Source organism: Trichoderma aggressivum (assembly GCF_033847375.1).
Source record: "Trichoderma aggressivum f. europaeum strain CBS 100526 chromosome Unknown scaffold_001, whole genome shotgun sequence".
Taxonomy (NCBI): Eukaryota; Fungi; Ascomycota; class Sordariomycetes; order Hypocreales; family Hypocreaceae; genus Trichoderma; species Trichoderma aggressivum.
The window spans coordinates 2,029,050-2,045,752 of record NW_026946367.1 but is presented as its reverse complement, the minus strand read 5'-3'; the positions used below and the strand labels follow the sequence as shown (position 1 = coordinate 2,045,752).

The following is a 16,703-nucleotide window of genomic DNA, read 5'->3' as shown; positions in this document are numbered from 1 at the left end:
CAGTAAGCCCAAGACAATGATTATTCACCAAAGCATCTGCCGGTCACGCCTCTGATGCTTTATCCCTCAGAGCACAGCGTGTGTTTTGGTCAATATAGCTAATTAAGCTTGAGTATATAGGGATACAACGTCAGCCCCTTGATCCTATGACCTTCTGCAATCTAATCATATCCAATCCCGTCCTTGAGGCGATCTTCTTATCTCATGTACTATGTCATATGTTTCGCTTTTGCTAATCTATTGCAAGCCACGCTGGAATGATATGAAGTTTTCGGTGAGCATATATATTAACAGCAAGATAATAGATATTGTTTAATATAGTTCTCCACTTCAATTGGTTATTCTGATTGTCTCGACTCGGTCCATACTCAATGTGGTGAGACGAATTGGCTTTTACATAACAGTATTTGGCGAGACTGGAGCAGCCGAGAAAGTTATCTGGTAGCTTTTCAGTCATATGCTTAACAGTGTACGACGTTGATGCGCTGGTTGTTTGAGATATATCTTGTATGGTAGGGTGTGAGAATGTAAGAGGGTAGGATGCAGCCATCTCATCGGACAATAAGCGTCAGTTCTCACTTCATCAAACTCGAGTTTAAGTGTGTTATTATCGTTGAGCAGGTTGAGTGGTCATTTGAAGCCCTCACTTCTTGTGGGGTATTTGCCCGACATGTGTTATAATTGACTAGTGTAACCATTCAAAATGCAGCCTAAACTTTGACGCATCATGTAGACCTACTATAATATGTATTTATTCACCTGAATCTTTACGTCATGTTTGTGTTTCCTTCGGAATGTGATGACGGCCGGAGACATTTGGACTGTTCTTGGGCGAGCGAGTTTAGTAAAAGAGAGGGGGTTTCAGCCTTGTGTTATCTTGATTTACGCCACATGGTCTGATCACTTCAGTCAATCAAGGTCTTCGTGTACGGGTAGGTAAGCATGTAAGTCTCAAAGATGAGTAAATGTGTATTGTTGTTAGTAAGGATTTTAATATATAACCATTTCTTACCTTAGATCTATACTACGTTAGGCCAGATGTCTAATGGACTATTCCGAAACCCGTGCCAGCTATATGTATCCAAGTATAGGTATGTATGATACGACTACCTAACTAGAATGAGTTCGGATAATCACTGCGGCTGATATGGCACTAATCCCCAGCCCTTTGCTCATTTACATTGATGTTGCACCGTGCATCTGCATCAATTATCAATACCAATTATCAAAACCCTCTTAGATTTGAGTATTATCCGGCAACTTGGCTGTCATTAGAGCCTAATTAACCCACATTAGTCAACCCGTCGAGCATTCGCCTCCTTCTCATGGTTTGCTGGTTCTGAGCGACCCTCCATTACCGTGGCTTGGTGTGACCATTCATGATGCAATGGGTACAACTATAGAGGTTGCTAGGTGAACATTTCACGATTCAATTACTGGCTGACTATTAAAAACATGTGTGTAGAATATATTTGCTTTTGAAAATCTCTACAACAGCATTCAAGTTTTGAAGTCTGGATACTCCCTTCACCTGCGTGCTAAACAATATCAACTACTTTCCAAGTGAACAATGGCTCCCATAACTCGTGCAAGCTACGCACTGTTGATTGCCTGCCCCAATGGCCTTGTGGGAACTGCACTTGACATTGCGAGAATGAAAAAAGCTCTTGAAGAGACTGGCCTGGGATTCGAATTCCACGAATGCCATGAGGGTGATGTCGCTACCCGAGAGAGGATTCTAGCAGAGTTTGAATCCGTTATTGAATGGGCCAAAGGCAAACATCAAGCCAACATCGAGCCCATAGTTGTTCTATACTATTCCGGTCATGGCAGCATGGTTGAATCTGACCGAACTCTCGGCCTTGACGGACGAAGGTATCAATTCATTGTCCCTTCGGGATATAATGATGATGAGGAGAATTTCAACGGCATCCTCGACCATGAAATCGCATATTTTCTCAAGAAGCTCACTGCTGAAACGAAGAATGTCACCTTCATCATGGATTGTTGTCATTCCGGACGTATGGCTCGCAAGCCAGATGTCCCAGGACTCAAGGTCCGAATGACCCCTGCCGTGCAGCATAAGAAACTAGCGGACCACATGAGAGATCTCATCAAGAAAGGCACAGTCGAGGAAGATGTGCCCCTTAAAGGCAATCAGGATGTGGTACGCATAGTGGCGGCCTATCCAACTGAAGTGGCCTTTGAGGTAAAAGATATCTATGGCAATGTTGGTGGAGTCATGACTAGGCTTCTTACACAGACGCTTCATGAAGCCAAGGGCCGTGGGCTATCATGGCGGACCGTTATGTCCAGAGTCAGAGAGCTAACAGCCTCCGAAATTATCATTCAGCATCCTGCTGCGGAGGGCCCAAGTACACGCATCCTTTTCTCGAAAGATGAGAGCGACTCCAAGTCACACGTTATCAAAATAATTGGCGGTCAGCCTGTTATTGAAGCTGGACGAGTTGCCGGAGCGAGAGAATGTAATGTGTATGACATTATGCCAGCTGGGTTTGAGCAAGTAGACGATGAGCACAGTCTTGGCGAAGTTGAAATTGTTTCTGTCGCCGCATTCCACAGCATTGGCAAATTTACCAAGAAGACGAACGGAGGGCAAATCGACCCCGCCGGAGGAGCACTCGCTTTTCTGAAGCGTGAAGCCACCTATCAGTGGGTGGCTGAATACCCGGGCAATAATGAACATCTCAAAGACCATTTCCAACGCTCAAAGTTCCTTCGATCTTCTCCAGTGGCTGAACAGAGTGCGAATTCATCTGGCACAAACGGGGAGTTTAGCTTTGTTGAATGCGACACCAAGTTTTCATTAGCCCATCAACAGCTGACAGTGGCTAATGAGAAGATTGCTGCGACACATCATCAGCTTGTTTTGGCCTATGCTAAATTCCAGTCGGTTGATTATCAGCAAGCATTCACGGCTTACAGCAACACTCTGGTCACGCACACGTTGATGGTCGATGACTACAAGCAAGCTCTCGATGCCTATCTCCAGGAGCTGGCTGATCATAAGCTAGCCCTAAGCATCCTCCCGCAAAGTTCAACAGCAACTAGCCAAGAGAAAGTGCTGGTCAAGATCAAAGAAGTTGATGGGAGGCTTGTCGTTTACAACAACGACATGGTTGAGTGCTTCTCAATGTCCTTTAAAGACGAAACTCCGGAAAAAGTCTCAGCTCTAGCCTTTCAAAGAGCCGAGATAATTGCCAGATCTCAACATTTATTGGCCCTTCCTAGCGGAATAGGCAAAGAAGCGTTCAATCAGGAGTTGAACGTTGAGTTCGGACTCGTCGAAGGAAGCACCCTCCACCCCCACGCCACTGATGGCACTGCTACTATAACAGAAGGCAACAGAGTTTACATTCGATTGATCAACGAGAGTAGCGAGAAAGTATTCGTCTCGGGCTTCTCAATTGACGCTGCTGGCAATGTCTCATCTTTGATGGCAGAAACAGACGGCATAGAAATCAAGAAGAAAGACCGATACACTTTCGGATATCAAGAAGGGGAAAGCCAAGTGAGAGGTATGCTCCTCGATTGGGCAGACTCCGTACCTAAATCGAGCTCCGTGGTTGAAACATTTGTGCTGTTCGTAACGAGTGACCCAGTGGATCTTGGTCATTTTTTGACGGCAGGCAGTTCAGCAAGGGATATCGAAGAGTCTGACTCGGAATTGGTGAGGCTTGTAGCCGCGTTCAGTACTGGACTTGGGCGTGGTGTTAGCCGAGAGAAACAGCGACGCATCATCAAGTACAGCGTTATTCGAATTCCATACAAGTTCTGCTCTTCTACTTATACTCAGTAGAGGGTAATTTGGAACGCAACAATTCGAATACTTGGAGGAGGATTAGGAATAGGACACTCTTTTGTTTATTAATCAGTTTGACTTATTATTCTTTCTTTTTCTCTCTCTCTACGCGTGTCATATCAATATTTTTGCAGTCTACACAGAATAAGTCGGTTTCATATTCAATGCCTAATCAAAAAGCTATTCTGCGATTGGAAACTTTTCTCTGGATGGCCTCTCACGCCATATGAATGGATTGAGAATATCCCGAGCATATGAAAGACCAACAGAGTTCATTTGAAAAGGATAACCGACAACACGCTTGAAAGTCCTGAGCATTATGTGCATAATATATCCAAATAAGACCTCATCATGTCTATGGGCCTAAGAATTAACGTAGATCAATCGTCCGAAGAAATATGCCAAATCATCCCAAGAGTAGGTAGTTAGAACCCTGAGGCCTTGGGAACAACGGTACATGTCAAGAGTAGAATACTCTACACTGTCCCACACGCAGATAGAATTATCACCATCTGAAAACGCTTTCTTTTGTCCTCGATTTTGCGAAAAGTGATGGGGAGAGCTGGATATCCGAAATCTGAGGCTCTGCCGTAGACGCAGCTTCGTTTACGGGTGCATATATTTAACCCCCAAAGCTCCACCGGCGTGCATTTATTCCAGTTAATAAAACGAATTTGCATACACGAATATCACGCCGTGTATAACAGTGTCTCTATAAATGGTTAATAGCACACCCCTATGTGATATTCGATACTTTCAATCGCATCAAATAGGAATGCCAGGACTAGACAAACCAAACACGTGGACACATCGGATAACGCTTGGCGGAGTCAAAAGGGGAGGATGTCGGGAACCTGTGTAAGCTGAGGAACTCTTGAAGTAGGGTGGTCTTGGGTGCTAATACATAGATTGCAAGGGAACACCGCCATATTCCGGTTCCAATACGAGCGATGAAAAGCCTATCACCAACAGCCACGAAGGCTCGTTAATAAGAGCAACAGGCCATAATGATATCATACCGACGTAGGTAGATGATAGTTTGATCGTGAAAGTTTCTAACTTGCTCATGTCGTGTATCCAGAGCATTTGAACCATGGCAAAGGTTCCTGCTCATACTATCGCATTTCCTGCTACCCGGATGGCCATTTGCCCCGCGCCGTAAGACCAGTCGTTACAGCAGCATATTACCAAATGTTATCTTTTCTTGTGATCTCTAGTCTTTAACTTTTATAGCTTTATTCGCCTGTTACTGTACCTATATCCATACCCATATGTATATATGAATTTCTCTCTGTGGCTCTTTTCGTGGCTCTTCATTCCACCTACCCTTCAGCTTGCCAATACACGACTTTCCGTTTATCCATACTTTTAAATCATCTTTCAAGTCAAAATGACTTACGTACGAGGTGTCTACAGCCAACAAAATTGGTCCCCAACAGACTATCCGCTCCTCACTTCCAACTATGACTACAAGGTCCGCGATGTCTTCGTTGAAGCAACGCTGACAGAGACTTATCAAGCCCGGGCCAGAGGACCTCAGGAGGTCTCGTACATGTTTGAGATACCGCCCGAAGCTTCAGTCATTAAATTTTCTGCCCAAGTTGGAGATATCATAGTTCAGGCTATTGTTGATGAAAAAGAAGAGGCCCAAAGAAAGTACCAAGAAGCTAAGAAGGCAAATGATAAGGCTTGGCTACTTGATAAAATCAATGATGAAGGTAGCCCATAGCCATTTTCTCTATCTACTTTATCCCAAAACAAACCTTTGACCTCTAATCAATCGTCACAGTGCTCCAAATCACGTTAGGAAATGTCTCGCCTGACTCGTTGATCATAACTCGGTAAGGCTCTTGCTATTAATCTCAAATCTCTCGCGCTTACAACATTGTCTCTCGTTAGTGTTACATATGTTCACGTCATCTCGACCAATAATTTAGAAGATTCTGTTCGTCTTACGATCCCTGCCGGATTTGCTGCTCGCCCTGGAAGCAATCCCAATCCTATCAGCATCCAACCCGCAGCGCCGGCAGGGACCGACCCGGTGATCACCATCACCGTTGGTATCGAGGTCCAGCAGACTTCCGAGGTCCAATCACTTGATTGCATCTCGCATAAAGTAACGATTGTTCCAGGTTTCTCCGACAATTCGTTCAGTACCATGAACCCTGTTCAGAAACAGCAGAATCGCCGATACTGGAAATCCTACGTCGCTTTCTCCAGCAGCCGACGCTTGAACAATCACTTTGTTCTCGTTTGGACTGTTCCGCTGATTGACCAACCACGTTGTAATGTTGAGCGACTTGATAATCCAGTAAAGGACACACCTGAAACTCTAGCTTTTGCTCTCACAATGGTGTCCAATGTGAAGCTGCCTCTGGAAGAGCATGGTGAGCCAAGCAACCCGGAATCGGATACAATTGATTTCGTGCTAATGAAACAGTACAGAATATATATTTCTCATCGACACAAGTGGAAGCATGGCTGGATCTCGCATAGAAACTGCCAACAGGGTTGTCAAGACAATGTTGACACAACTCCCGAGGCAGAAAAAGTCAACATTCAACATCTATACATTCTCCACCACGGCGCAGTCCATCGTTAGCGGCCAGAGAAGCCTCCACTACGATACGTCTGAAGTCGCCAACGCAACCAGCAAGCTGAGCGTAAATGTCTCAGGCGGCACAGACATTAAAGCTGCTTTGGATACAGTCTTTAAGCAACGCGACGTTTCTAAGCCTCGCTGCTCTGTCATCGTCATCACCGACGGGCTGGACTGGGGTGTGGCAGCAGCCCTGCAGACCGTTCAGGCCAATGTGGAAGCAGCCGAGGCGCAGTCTAAGCTCTTACGGGTGTTCGTTATGGGCCTCGGAGACCAAGTTTCAAGAGGCATGTGTGAAGCACTGGCGCGAGCTGGTGCTGGAGCAACAGCCTACATAAGCGAGGGACAGCTTGACAATCAATACGACAATCAAGATCTCAAAGCTGAAACTCTGATCAATGCCATAAATTATGCTCCAATCCGAGTTATCTCGGTTGACTGGGGGGTGAAACCTAACAAACCTGCTGTAGTCCGTGCCGATGACGGCAACAATTTACAGGTACTCAGCAGTCGCCCTCAGCCAAATAGAGAACAACTCGGGGCAGCAGACAAAGGCGATAATCTGCCCCCACCATTGGCGATCCAGCAGGCCCCTTTACCGGGAACTATGTTTTGGGCTTTTCGAAGCTCTTGGTATGCCATCATCAACGGTACCATTAGAGACCGCAAAGTCAAGATCTCGTATCAAATCCGCGGCTCTGAAAGTTCTACAGAGGTCTTTCAGATGAGTTATGAGAACGAAATCAGCGGGCACCTAATCCACAGTCTGGCGGCAAAAGCCCTCATTCAAACACTGGAAGACAAGGCCCATTCCATCAAAGATGCGAAATCTGACGAGAGCTACTATAACAAATGCGAGATTGTCAGGCTTGGAAAGATGTACAGTTTGTCAAGTACACAGACTTCTTTCATCGCCACATCGAATGGCATTGGCATTCGCACCAATGTTGTTAGTAATGCTCCCCCCGGTGCTCGGAGTCTCTTGTCAAGTTTACCTGTCAACAACACCTCTGGCGTAAGCGAGCAGAATGTAGAGTTACTTCATACATCGCCTCCTCAATCAGTTTCCGCAACAGGCAGGTCTATTGTGGCTTCTACGCCTACCAGCAAAGGTTCTGTTGATACTGTGACAACCCTGGCCCCTACGGCAGGCTCGACGTCTACCTTGACCACAAACACGGCAACGCCGGAGATCCTACAGGGACCATTCCGCGCGTTGGCGTTGAGCCTCACTGCAGGCCTTTCTAACAGCACATCTACTCCCAGCGCTGAACAAGAAGCCGATAGTGTCCTAGAGATGATCGCTCTTCAAGACAGCAATGGCGCGTTTAATCCAAACAGAGTCGAAGATCTTGTGTTCGCAAGCACTGCCATCCCTGCTATTCCAGCTTTCCTCTCAATTCTTAACGGCAGCGGTAATGTCAAGGAGCAAGTCTGGGTTACCATTTGCGTAATTGCTTTCCTCCAGAAAAAGCACGCCCAACGCAGCAGTGACTGGTCTGCCGCTATATCCAAAGCCGAGGAATTTGTGAAGACAACTCTTTGTAATGTCTTCAGTCTCGATTCTCATCAGGCGGAGGGTATTTTTATCAAGAGTCTCAGGAATGCGGAAGCGCACTTTTATTGAATACCATGTATGATGCTATCCCACTGTCATTCTATTATTGCTGGCTACCACCGTTGCTTCTCTCCTCTTCTATTTCACCGCCTATGTTAAAAAAGGCGAGAGCTATTTACTGCTTAGATGCAGTAAGATAAAGCCGCAAGGGAGGCAGCCATAGATCAGTGAGGAGTACCTATATGTGGAGGGAGGGTCTGTGGTCAGCGGTTTTACAGGATCTCCACACTATGAAAGATTGTTCGTGCAGCAAACCAGATTGTGTAGTAATAACAGCTATTTCTATCCTGTAAGATTTTTGCTCAAACAGCTCTCCTTCTGCCTACATATTATCAGATCAGCAGCAGTTTGCAAGGCCAACAGCTTCTTCGGCATAAGACCATGCTTTTATCAAGGGATTCTTTATCTAGCACGGTTACTTACCAGAGCTATTGACTAGTGTACAATTGAATGTTAGTTTGACTATTGAGAAGGTTAGGGGATTCTGAGACGCTTAGAACTACTCTCGACGCTAGATTACTTTCTTTATGTTATTATCTAACGGCTGAAGTTTTGTTCCCTCACCATCAGGTTCCCACGTAGGTTATAATCGGCTCTCAGCGATATTACTTTGTCTAACGTCTTTAATCAGTTAATTCCTACCCCACATATATAACTAACTATTACATTAACATCAATTAGAATAGAAATAGTTATATAACTAAGATTATTATATATTATATAATAGTAGGTATTTAATTGCCATAGGATTAGACTTGGCTTGCCATGGAATATTATCTTAATAAGGCCGCCAAGATACCTCCCACACAAACAGCCATCAGGAAATCAGCCAGGGATCGTGAGGCATATATGGAGCTGTTGAAATGTAGGTCAATTGGCTTTAGTCTATTCTTCTAGTCTTGCCAGATCAGGCCTCCTACTTATACCTGGTGGCCGGGCTGCCTCTGTTGAACCAAGTACCAGTCCATCTACCAAGTCGGTGCCCCTATTTTCAACAGGAGCAAATAGGATGATCATATACTTTATCCCAAGGGAGAATGGGTAACACTAACTTGAAGGGTTTAAATATTTGTGGTTTGCTGGATGACGCATTAAGTCAAACAGGTTAACCCTGCAGAATGCATCTGATACTTTCTCTTATACCTTCAATTAACTCTGAACAACTGTTAAATGCCTAAAAGCTTTGCTGCTATCAATATATTAAACTGATTAAATGTGTATCTGAAAATTCCTCTAGTAAGCTTACAGCTCTCCCGTAATAAGTAAGTAACTATTTAGTACCATAAATTAGCGAACCAGCACCCTAGCGGATATGTGAAATTTAAGCATTAGAAACCAGAAGCTATTTATATATTACTATAATCTTTAACTTAAGTAATAAATACCTAATCTTTTAACTCTCTGGTACTATATTTATATTTCTCTTGTACTTACTACAACATATACAATTATCTAGTAAATGTAATGGAGCTCTATATTCTTTTGTATATATTGCTATAACTACATTTGTTCAGAACTTTACTGAGTCGTACCCACTATTGTTTGCAAAAGGGGATCCTTGATAGCAAGTTTTGGGTGCTGAATAGGCGTTGCTCATAACAAAATCACACTCTCAAGTTCTCTGTAGCCGTCAGACTCCGTTTCTTTTTGAAACTATACTCACTTTGATTTGCTTCTTTATGTGATACCACTATAGCTGCTGAGGACTTTTCTATCTGGTTCGCGATTGTTTATGTTGAAATTGCAAAAAAGCCGAAAACCAGAGGGCGGTTAAGGCTTATATATCATTCATTTCAACAGTTTAGACGATACTGGCGACCCTGTTTGCTGCTGCTTCTTTCTGTCTTACTTGCCTTGTGGTAATGAAACCATAGTATTTCCTAGTAATAGAAAGTGAGAAGAAACTTGGGAAAATCGAAAATAATTTAAATCGTTTGGACTTGACCACGACGGAAAACGTTATTCTCAGCGAGATCGAAAAAGATTCGAAGGTTATTGCAAAAAAAAAAAGCCAACCGCTGGAGAACTTGCACTATTGTAAGAAATGTTAACAATAACTAGGAAGGATTAGCATAAAATGACGCAATATATGAAAACAAGGAAGGAGGAAATGCACCTCCACAGCCTGAGTATGCGCAGTATATCACCCGACATTAACCAAATTGAAGAAGATGGTATAAAAATTCGGGACCTCTCACTCGCCTCGACCATCTATGCGAGTCGCTAACCCATAGCCTCTCATGAGAAAGAATTCGAAGATATTTCCCAGGTAAGTGGGGGACAGAAAACCAGGGTCGAGAGAATTTCCAGCACCCAGGTGTTAAATTATACGCCTGTTCTTTAGGTAGCTGCTACTACAGCTATATCTGTCTAGTTTTTACAACTCTATCTACACGTATCTAGTAACTGCTACAATAATTGTATGTTTTTAATATTTGTTATTGTTATTATATTTGAGAAACTTTTCTGATCAATTTTATGTGATATAGAATGCTGAATATATAGCAAAATAAGTGTACTGGCTGAATAGGTGCTTCCTTACATGAGCTGATTCGGTACTTATACTGCTGAGTATATTCATTTATACATTTTGCGGTTTTGCTTTTCCTGATATCTGCTTGCCAGGCTTCACTAGTTGTTTTATTCATGCTATACACACCTTTGTAAGCAACAAGGCGATCGATCCGGTATCAATATTATTACAACGATCAAGAGATTTGAAGAAATCTAGTTGAGCTAAGCCTCGATGCTGGCCGTGGTTAAAGTGGACCTGACTGTGTGGCGCCCAGCCAATGCGTCGTATCTCGTTATGATGGATAGCCTATTCAAAAGGGGAGCTCGTTTCTCGTTTAGCCAGCTTAGTTTATGCTCCTGTTGGAACGCCCAAAGCGGAACCTCCGTGTACTGAGATTGAAGACTTAGAGACCCAAAATCCAAGGTTGTCTTCATAGCGGGTCTTCCTTTGGTCCAAGAAATGGAACTGTACTCGTAAGTGTGACCAAGGAGTTGTCGTGCTTCCAATTCTTTTAAATACTTGCCGGCTATCTACCTAGTAGTATTCGCCCTACTTTGTCAACTAAAACACAACGAGCTTACTATACCTCTTTATGTTATTTATTTGTCCTGGTTGTTTTTTCCGCACGTAGCATCTACCATGGCCTTCGAGAATTACAAACCTTCGCTTGACGATCCAAACGCTTGGGTACCCTACCGATACTATCCCAGCGTTCCTGCTGCCGCCGTATTCATCGCTCTTTATTTTATCGTGACCATTGCTCACATCGTTATCATCGTCACACGTCGAACATGGTCATTCACGCCTTTTATTATCGGTGGTCTTTGTGCGTTTCTCTTTTCTTCTCTTGATACACTGGCTACTCGGCAAGCTAACACGAAGTAGTTGAACTTGTCGGTTACATCGGTCGGGTTATATCAGCCGGAGACATTTGGGCTCTAGGACCATACATTGTTCAAAGCATCTTACTCCTTGTTGCGCCGGCATTATTTGCTGCATCGATTTATATAATACTCGGCCAGATCATGATCTTCGTTGACGGAGCACAATTCTCTTTGGTGTCGAGGAGATGGTTGACGAAGGTATTTGTCGCTGGAGATGTCGTCTCGTTTCTTCTACAAATGGCTGGTACGTTCGCAGAATAGCCCCTCTCATATAGTGTGACGTACTGATGAGAGACTCAGGCGGCGGTATTCAAGCAGCTGGCACATTAGATTTCCTCAATTTGGGGGAAAGAATTATCATTGCTGGACTTTTTGCACAAATTGTCTTTTTTGGATTCTTCATCGTCGTTGCTATAACCTTTCAGGTACGATTCACACGACATCAAGAGGCATTGAGTCCGAGACTTGCGAAATGGAAGAAGCACATGCACGCGTTGTATGTTGGCTCCTCGCTCATCATGGTCCGGTCCATTTTTCGCGTCGTCGAGTACCTGATGGGTAATAACGGCTTCTTACTTCATCACGAGTACCTTCTTTACATTTTCGATGCCACCCTCATGTTTCTTGTCATGCTTCTATTTTTTTGGGTTCATCCAAGTCAACTCAGATCTTTAGTCCCCTCCAACGAATCGTCCTATACTTTGGTCATTGGCGCAAACGACACTTTGAAACAGAAAGGATCTTCGCAACACCCGAGCCATCGAGTATAGATCGTTACTTGAAGGTTGTCTCATTTGTATTTAATATTCATTGTTTTTCTTTTGTAGTAGACTAAGATCATGGTATATGACTTACAGTGGTGGTTATGACTTTAAAAAAGTTGAGGACAGAATAAAACTTTACTCAGATACGTCCGTTGACTCCCCGCACCCAAATAGAAGTGAAACTCTCTCACGTTTGTTTGCAAAGTATTCGTCATCTCTTTCGCAGATACCTATTCTGAGTCCGGAGTGCAAGAAAGGCGACCTAATTACTTGGACACGTCGCAGTATGCCATCTCTGCTTCGATGCCTGCCGATTCTATAGAGCAATCAAGCTCTGGCTTCGCAATCAGTCATGTAATGTCCCGAGGCCGTCGCATGTACAACTGAGAAACTAATTCGGCGAGCACCATAATAACAGGGTGGTAAAGCGAAAAGCTATTGCGCAAGTATAAAGCCGGTATGCATGAGGACTCTGAAGGTAAGGGACAAGGGGGTAAAGCTTCGGGAGGCGCAGGTACAAGACGATACATGGAAAATCTCTTACTTAATGTAATGCCATAATATTCTTCTTTCATGTCCTGCTCAGATTCACAATTTGAAATCCAGAAAAGTTTGCCTGACTCAAGAACAACATGGGTAACATGGGCTGGGAAGGGGGTTTGAGTCTAGTGGTTAGTAGGGCTCAGATGTAAGGATGAATCCATGCAGATTCGCTCATCGCATTTCGTTCCGCAAATTAAACCCGTCAGTTCTTCGGTTAGATCCTCGTAGCGCGTCTGTATCTCGTATTACTTCGTGTCCATGGTCCGAACATGACCCACCCACCTTTCTACTTCTACTCGTCGGTTGGAATGTAAATGTGTACTCGTATTGCCACACTCGCATCTGCTCGTTCCTCGTCTTCTCTCGTTCGGTCTTCTCCTTGGTATCTTCACTGTGCGATTTGTGATTCCTCACACGCATTATACCCACGGAAATGACAGGCTCATCTACAGCCCCCAGCAAACGCAGAGCTCATACGAAATCGAGAACAGGCTGTGCCGAGTGCAGGAGGAGACGTGTCAAGGTGAGTAACTTTTCAAAATTCATGTGCCTGCAACTGCGCATGAAAGCACTCGTGGTGTACAGTAGTACTCAAATCCATCTAACGCCTTGTCTCTACAGTGCGGAGAAGAGAAGCCGAGTTGTAGACATTGTTTCCGACGAAGTATCCCATGTCTGTATCCATCTCGGGACCCTCTCCCGATTCACCCGGCGAAGGCAAGCTCATCTCCCGTGAGTGTGGTAACAGCAGCAACAAGTGATACTGTCGCTGCCACCGCCACTCAACTGCCACGGTCTCCTCTGCCGGCTGCAACAAGCTCTCGATGCCATTCCCCTCTTGGAAGATTTGAGAAAAGCGATGACACAATTCCAGCCTACACCATCAAGGACATGGCTCTATTACACCACTGGACATGGTCGACGAGCCAAAGTGTTGCCGACTTCCCCGATGTGAGCCGCTACTGGCAAACCGTGTTTCCACAGATTGCGTTTGAGCACACTTTCGTCATGCACGCCATTCTCAGCTTGGCGGCTTTGCATCAGGCATACCTTTACCCGGAAAGAAGGAAGCAGCTGACAATGGAGGCTATGCGGTATCATAACCAGGCAATACACGGCTTCCAGCGCGGCATTGAGCATATGAATGATGACAATAGTGATGCGCTGTTCGCGTGGTCCTCGTTAAACATCATTTACGTGTTTGCCACGTATGGGCAACTTTATGACGACGTGGAACTCGATATGGCCCCAGCAGCCCGAAAATCACGAATACTAGGCGCGGAGTGGCTTCCAATGGTACGTGGCGTTGAAGCCATTCTACATCCCGTGTATCAGCGCGTCCGACTCGGACCATTGAGTTCGCTATTGAGCACTGGAAATTGGGATCACCTAGAACCGGACTCCGAGCGTGTAGCGGATGATGAGCGCTTCCGCAGCCTTGGAAGCATATGGGCAGATAGTGGCGATCACGAAATCTATGACAAGACGTTATTTCTTCTCAGAAAATCTCTAGCATATATGAAACAGTTCGAAACTATGAATGCCGAGACCGCCGGGAGCTTGACTTATAACAGGAGATTGTCTGGGCCTCTTGTCTGGATGTTAACCACACCTGGGGAATATTTTCAGCAATTACATCAACGGCAACCACATGCGATGCTGCTCTTTGCTTATTTTGGTGTGGTAATTCATAGCTTGAATGGTTACTGGTTTTTTGAGGGATGGGGAAGGAATATCGTAGAAGTAGTTGATGAACTATTGGGGGAGTACTGGAAACCTTGGACAGAATGGCCAAAACGGGTGGTAGCTCTTTCATAGTGTCTTCTTAGCGGTTATGAAAATTTGTCTAACTACCCGTATCTATCTTTATGAGTAGGAATGAGTCTATCTTTGGGGAGTTAAAGATATAAGTCTCTAAGACAAATAGTGATTCAAAGCCTCACTACGAAAGAATTCAGATTCATGCGTCCTGGCTCATGTTGGATCCAAGTCTTTGATAGCGTTCGGTGAAGGCTTTCAAATTGACTTCATAATCCGTCGCAGTGTTGTGCTTCATTGATGCTGCCAACTCACTCGGATGCACTACATTCAACAAAACCATGGCCAAAAACGTGAGCAGACCATCAAAAATGTACAAATATGCTTCATGGTGAAGCAGATACCCGTTGAAGCCCTGGAGATACTCTACCACTCTGAAAATAGATCTCACCATGATGAGGGTACTTACAATATAGAGGGCGTTCATGTGTTTCTGCCATGGGAGCTCAGTGGATAAACGGATCGTAGATGAGTGACTAATGGATATGTGGAATTTGACAGCGATCACAATGAAGAAGCCGAAGAAGACGAGCTGAACAAAGAGCCCGACAATGACGACGCGCGCTCCGGTCTCTAGAGCAGAAGCAGTACCTGATGCCTGATAGCCACCACCTAGACAGAATTGACATATTAGCTATTGTCTCATGAAAAGTCTGAGAACGAAGCTAACGACGATAATGGCTTGTTTTTATACGTACCCCCGCCCTGAAGGACAAAGGAAAGAATGTCTCCGAAGACAAAGATCATGGTCAACCATTGCTTTCGGATAAGACAATGAGACTCGCCATCCACAAGGGAGATGATCCTCCCTAGTTCCATGTAGATTGTCGCAGCAAAGAGAGCAGGTGCGACGAGGAGTAGGATAGATTGGGTGATATAGGGTCCTAGAGTCCAGTTCGGCGATTCTTTGCCGGATGCGCCACGGGCCGCATAACCAATAAACTCAACTAGCGGAGAATCAGCGTTAGTAAAAGGTGTTGCTGCTTTCAATCCTTCCTCCTCATAATGACGGATGACAGAATCTTACAAATACCGCCAATGATGAGGGGAATGACGAACCAGCACCGAGTTCGAAATGATTGGTACGTATGGAAGCTGGTTGTACCCAAGAAAAGGAGGACAAAGGTAACAGCCCCGCCGATAGTAGGATTGTAGTGATAGAGCTTGAACTCCTGTATACTAGAGGTTGACTCTCTAGCGATCAAAGCGACTGCTAGGAGTTGGGCGTCGGTATCCATGTAAAGTAAAAGAACAAGGAATGAAGAGATGAACAATTCGTAAAACGAAAGGTGCTGTGATTCATGCCAAATCACTACTTGAGGTTGAATTACCTTAATCGTACATGGAAATATCAGTGACCGTAATGCAGGGTAAGAATTTATAAAGAACGGTGATTAAAAATAGCAACGAAACGGGTAAGCAAGGAGATAGTGTGCTGAGGAGGAGGGGTAGTGGCACACTAAATAAATAACAGCTTCAGTAGCTATTTATATAGGCCTATCAACGAGAAGTGTTAAGTATAATAAGTCAAAATGCTGGCCCTGTTGTTGCGGAGTGGCCGAGCTAAACGGCGGGACTGGCGGCCGAGTTTACTTAGATGAGCGTATGCTCCAAGGCAACCAGGATGGCGCAAGACAATGTGTAGAAGATTGAGGTGGAGATAGGTGTATCCTAGAGACAGACGGTAAAAACCCCCGAGATGCACTTATTATCCCTTGTGCATAGGCCGATTGTGTAAGTGATTGCGCTCGCCGAGCGCCAGGTCTAGTCGGGTAGCGAGCTCATAGACGACTCACGTCCAGATTAGAGAAGAAAGCATTTTTTTTTTGTAATAGCAAGAGCTCCCTTCCCGATTCAAAGACTACTTAGGAGAGTTAGTTAAAGAGTTGTTGTCCACAGGTTCCTAGTAAAAGCTGGTCTGTCGGCTGAACACAAGTATCTGCTAGGCGGATTATCGACCTTCACAACGCAAGAAGTATCATGTACCACAAATCTATGCCCCAACTATTGTCTCCTTACACATATTTGCCTCTATGGTTTTTGAAAAAGTGCACATGTAATGAATTCTTGGAACAGTCTGGGCATAGCGAATTGTTCAGCACTCTTTGCAAGACAGACTCATCCATTTCCTAATGTCAA

General features: G+C 44.6%; 5 protein-coding genes across 5 annotated transcripts; 4 read left to right on the top strand and 1 right to left on the bottom strand.

The window, feature by feature from the left end:
- Positions 1-1,570: 1,570 nt before the first annotated feature.
- Triagg1_593 (uncharacterized protein) lies at positions 1,571-3,820 on the top strand (the record flags this gene model as incomplete). The annotated part of the gene is made up of 1 exon (XM_062900929.1): positions 1,571-3,820. One exon carries the CDS (start codon positions 1,571-1,573, stop codon positions 3,818-3,820), a length of 2,250 nt encoding a protein of 749 aa, XP_062760943.1.
- Positions 3,821-5,213: 1,393 nt separating this feature from the next.
- On the top strand, positions 5,214-8,049 carry Triagg1_592 (uncharacterized protein; the record flags this gene model as incomplete). Its single annotated transcript, XM_062900918.1, has 4 exons — positions 5,214-5,541; positions 5,613-5,664; positions 5,723-6,210; positions 6,269-8,049. The coding sequence occupies 4 exons, from the start codon at positions 5,214-5,216 to the stop codon at positions 8,047-8,049; spliced, it is 2,649 nt and encodes an 882-aa protein (XP_062760942.1).
- Positions 8,050-11,194: 3,145 nt separating this feature from the next.
- On the top strand, positions 11,195-12,209 carry Triagg1_591 (uncharacterized protein; the record flags this gene model as incomplete). Its single annotated transcript, XM_062900907.1, has 3 exons — positions 11,195-11,381; positions 11,441-11,683; positions 11,740-12,209. 3 exons carry the CDS (start codon positions 11,195-11,197, stop codon positions 12,207-12,209), a joined length of 900 nt encoding a protein of 299 aa, XP_062760941.1.
- A 1,208-nt stretch (positions 12,210-13,417) lies between these two features.
- On the top strand, positions 13,418-14,564 carry Triagg1_589 (transcriptional regulator family: Fungal Specific TF; the record flags this gene model as incomplete). The annotated part of the gene is made up of 2 exons (XM_062900895.1): positions 13,418-13,478; positions 13,621-14,564. The coding sequence occupies 2 exons, from the start codon at positions 13,418-13,420 to the stop codon at positions 14,562-14,564; spliced, it is 1,005 nt and encodes a 334-aa protein (XP_062760939.1).
- Positions 14,565-14,706: 142 nt separating this feature from the next.
- Positions 14,707-15,802, bottom strand: Triagg1_588 (uncharacterized protein; the record flags this gene model as incomplete). Its single annotated transcript, XM_062900884.1, has 3 exons — positions 14,707-15,176; positions 15,263-15,511; positions 15,592-15,802. The coding sequence occupies 3 exons, from the start codon at positions 15,800-15,802 to the stop codon at positions 14,707-14,709; spliced, it is 930 nt and encodes a 309-aa protein (XP_062760938.1).
- Positions 15,803-16,703: the final 901 nt, after the last annotated feature.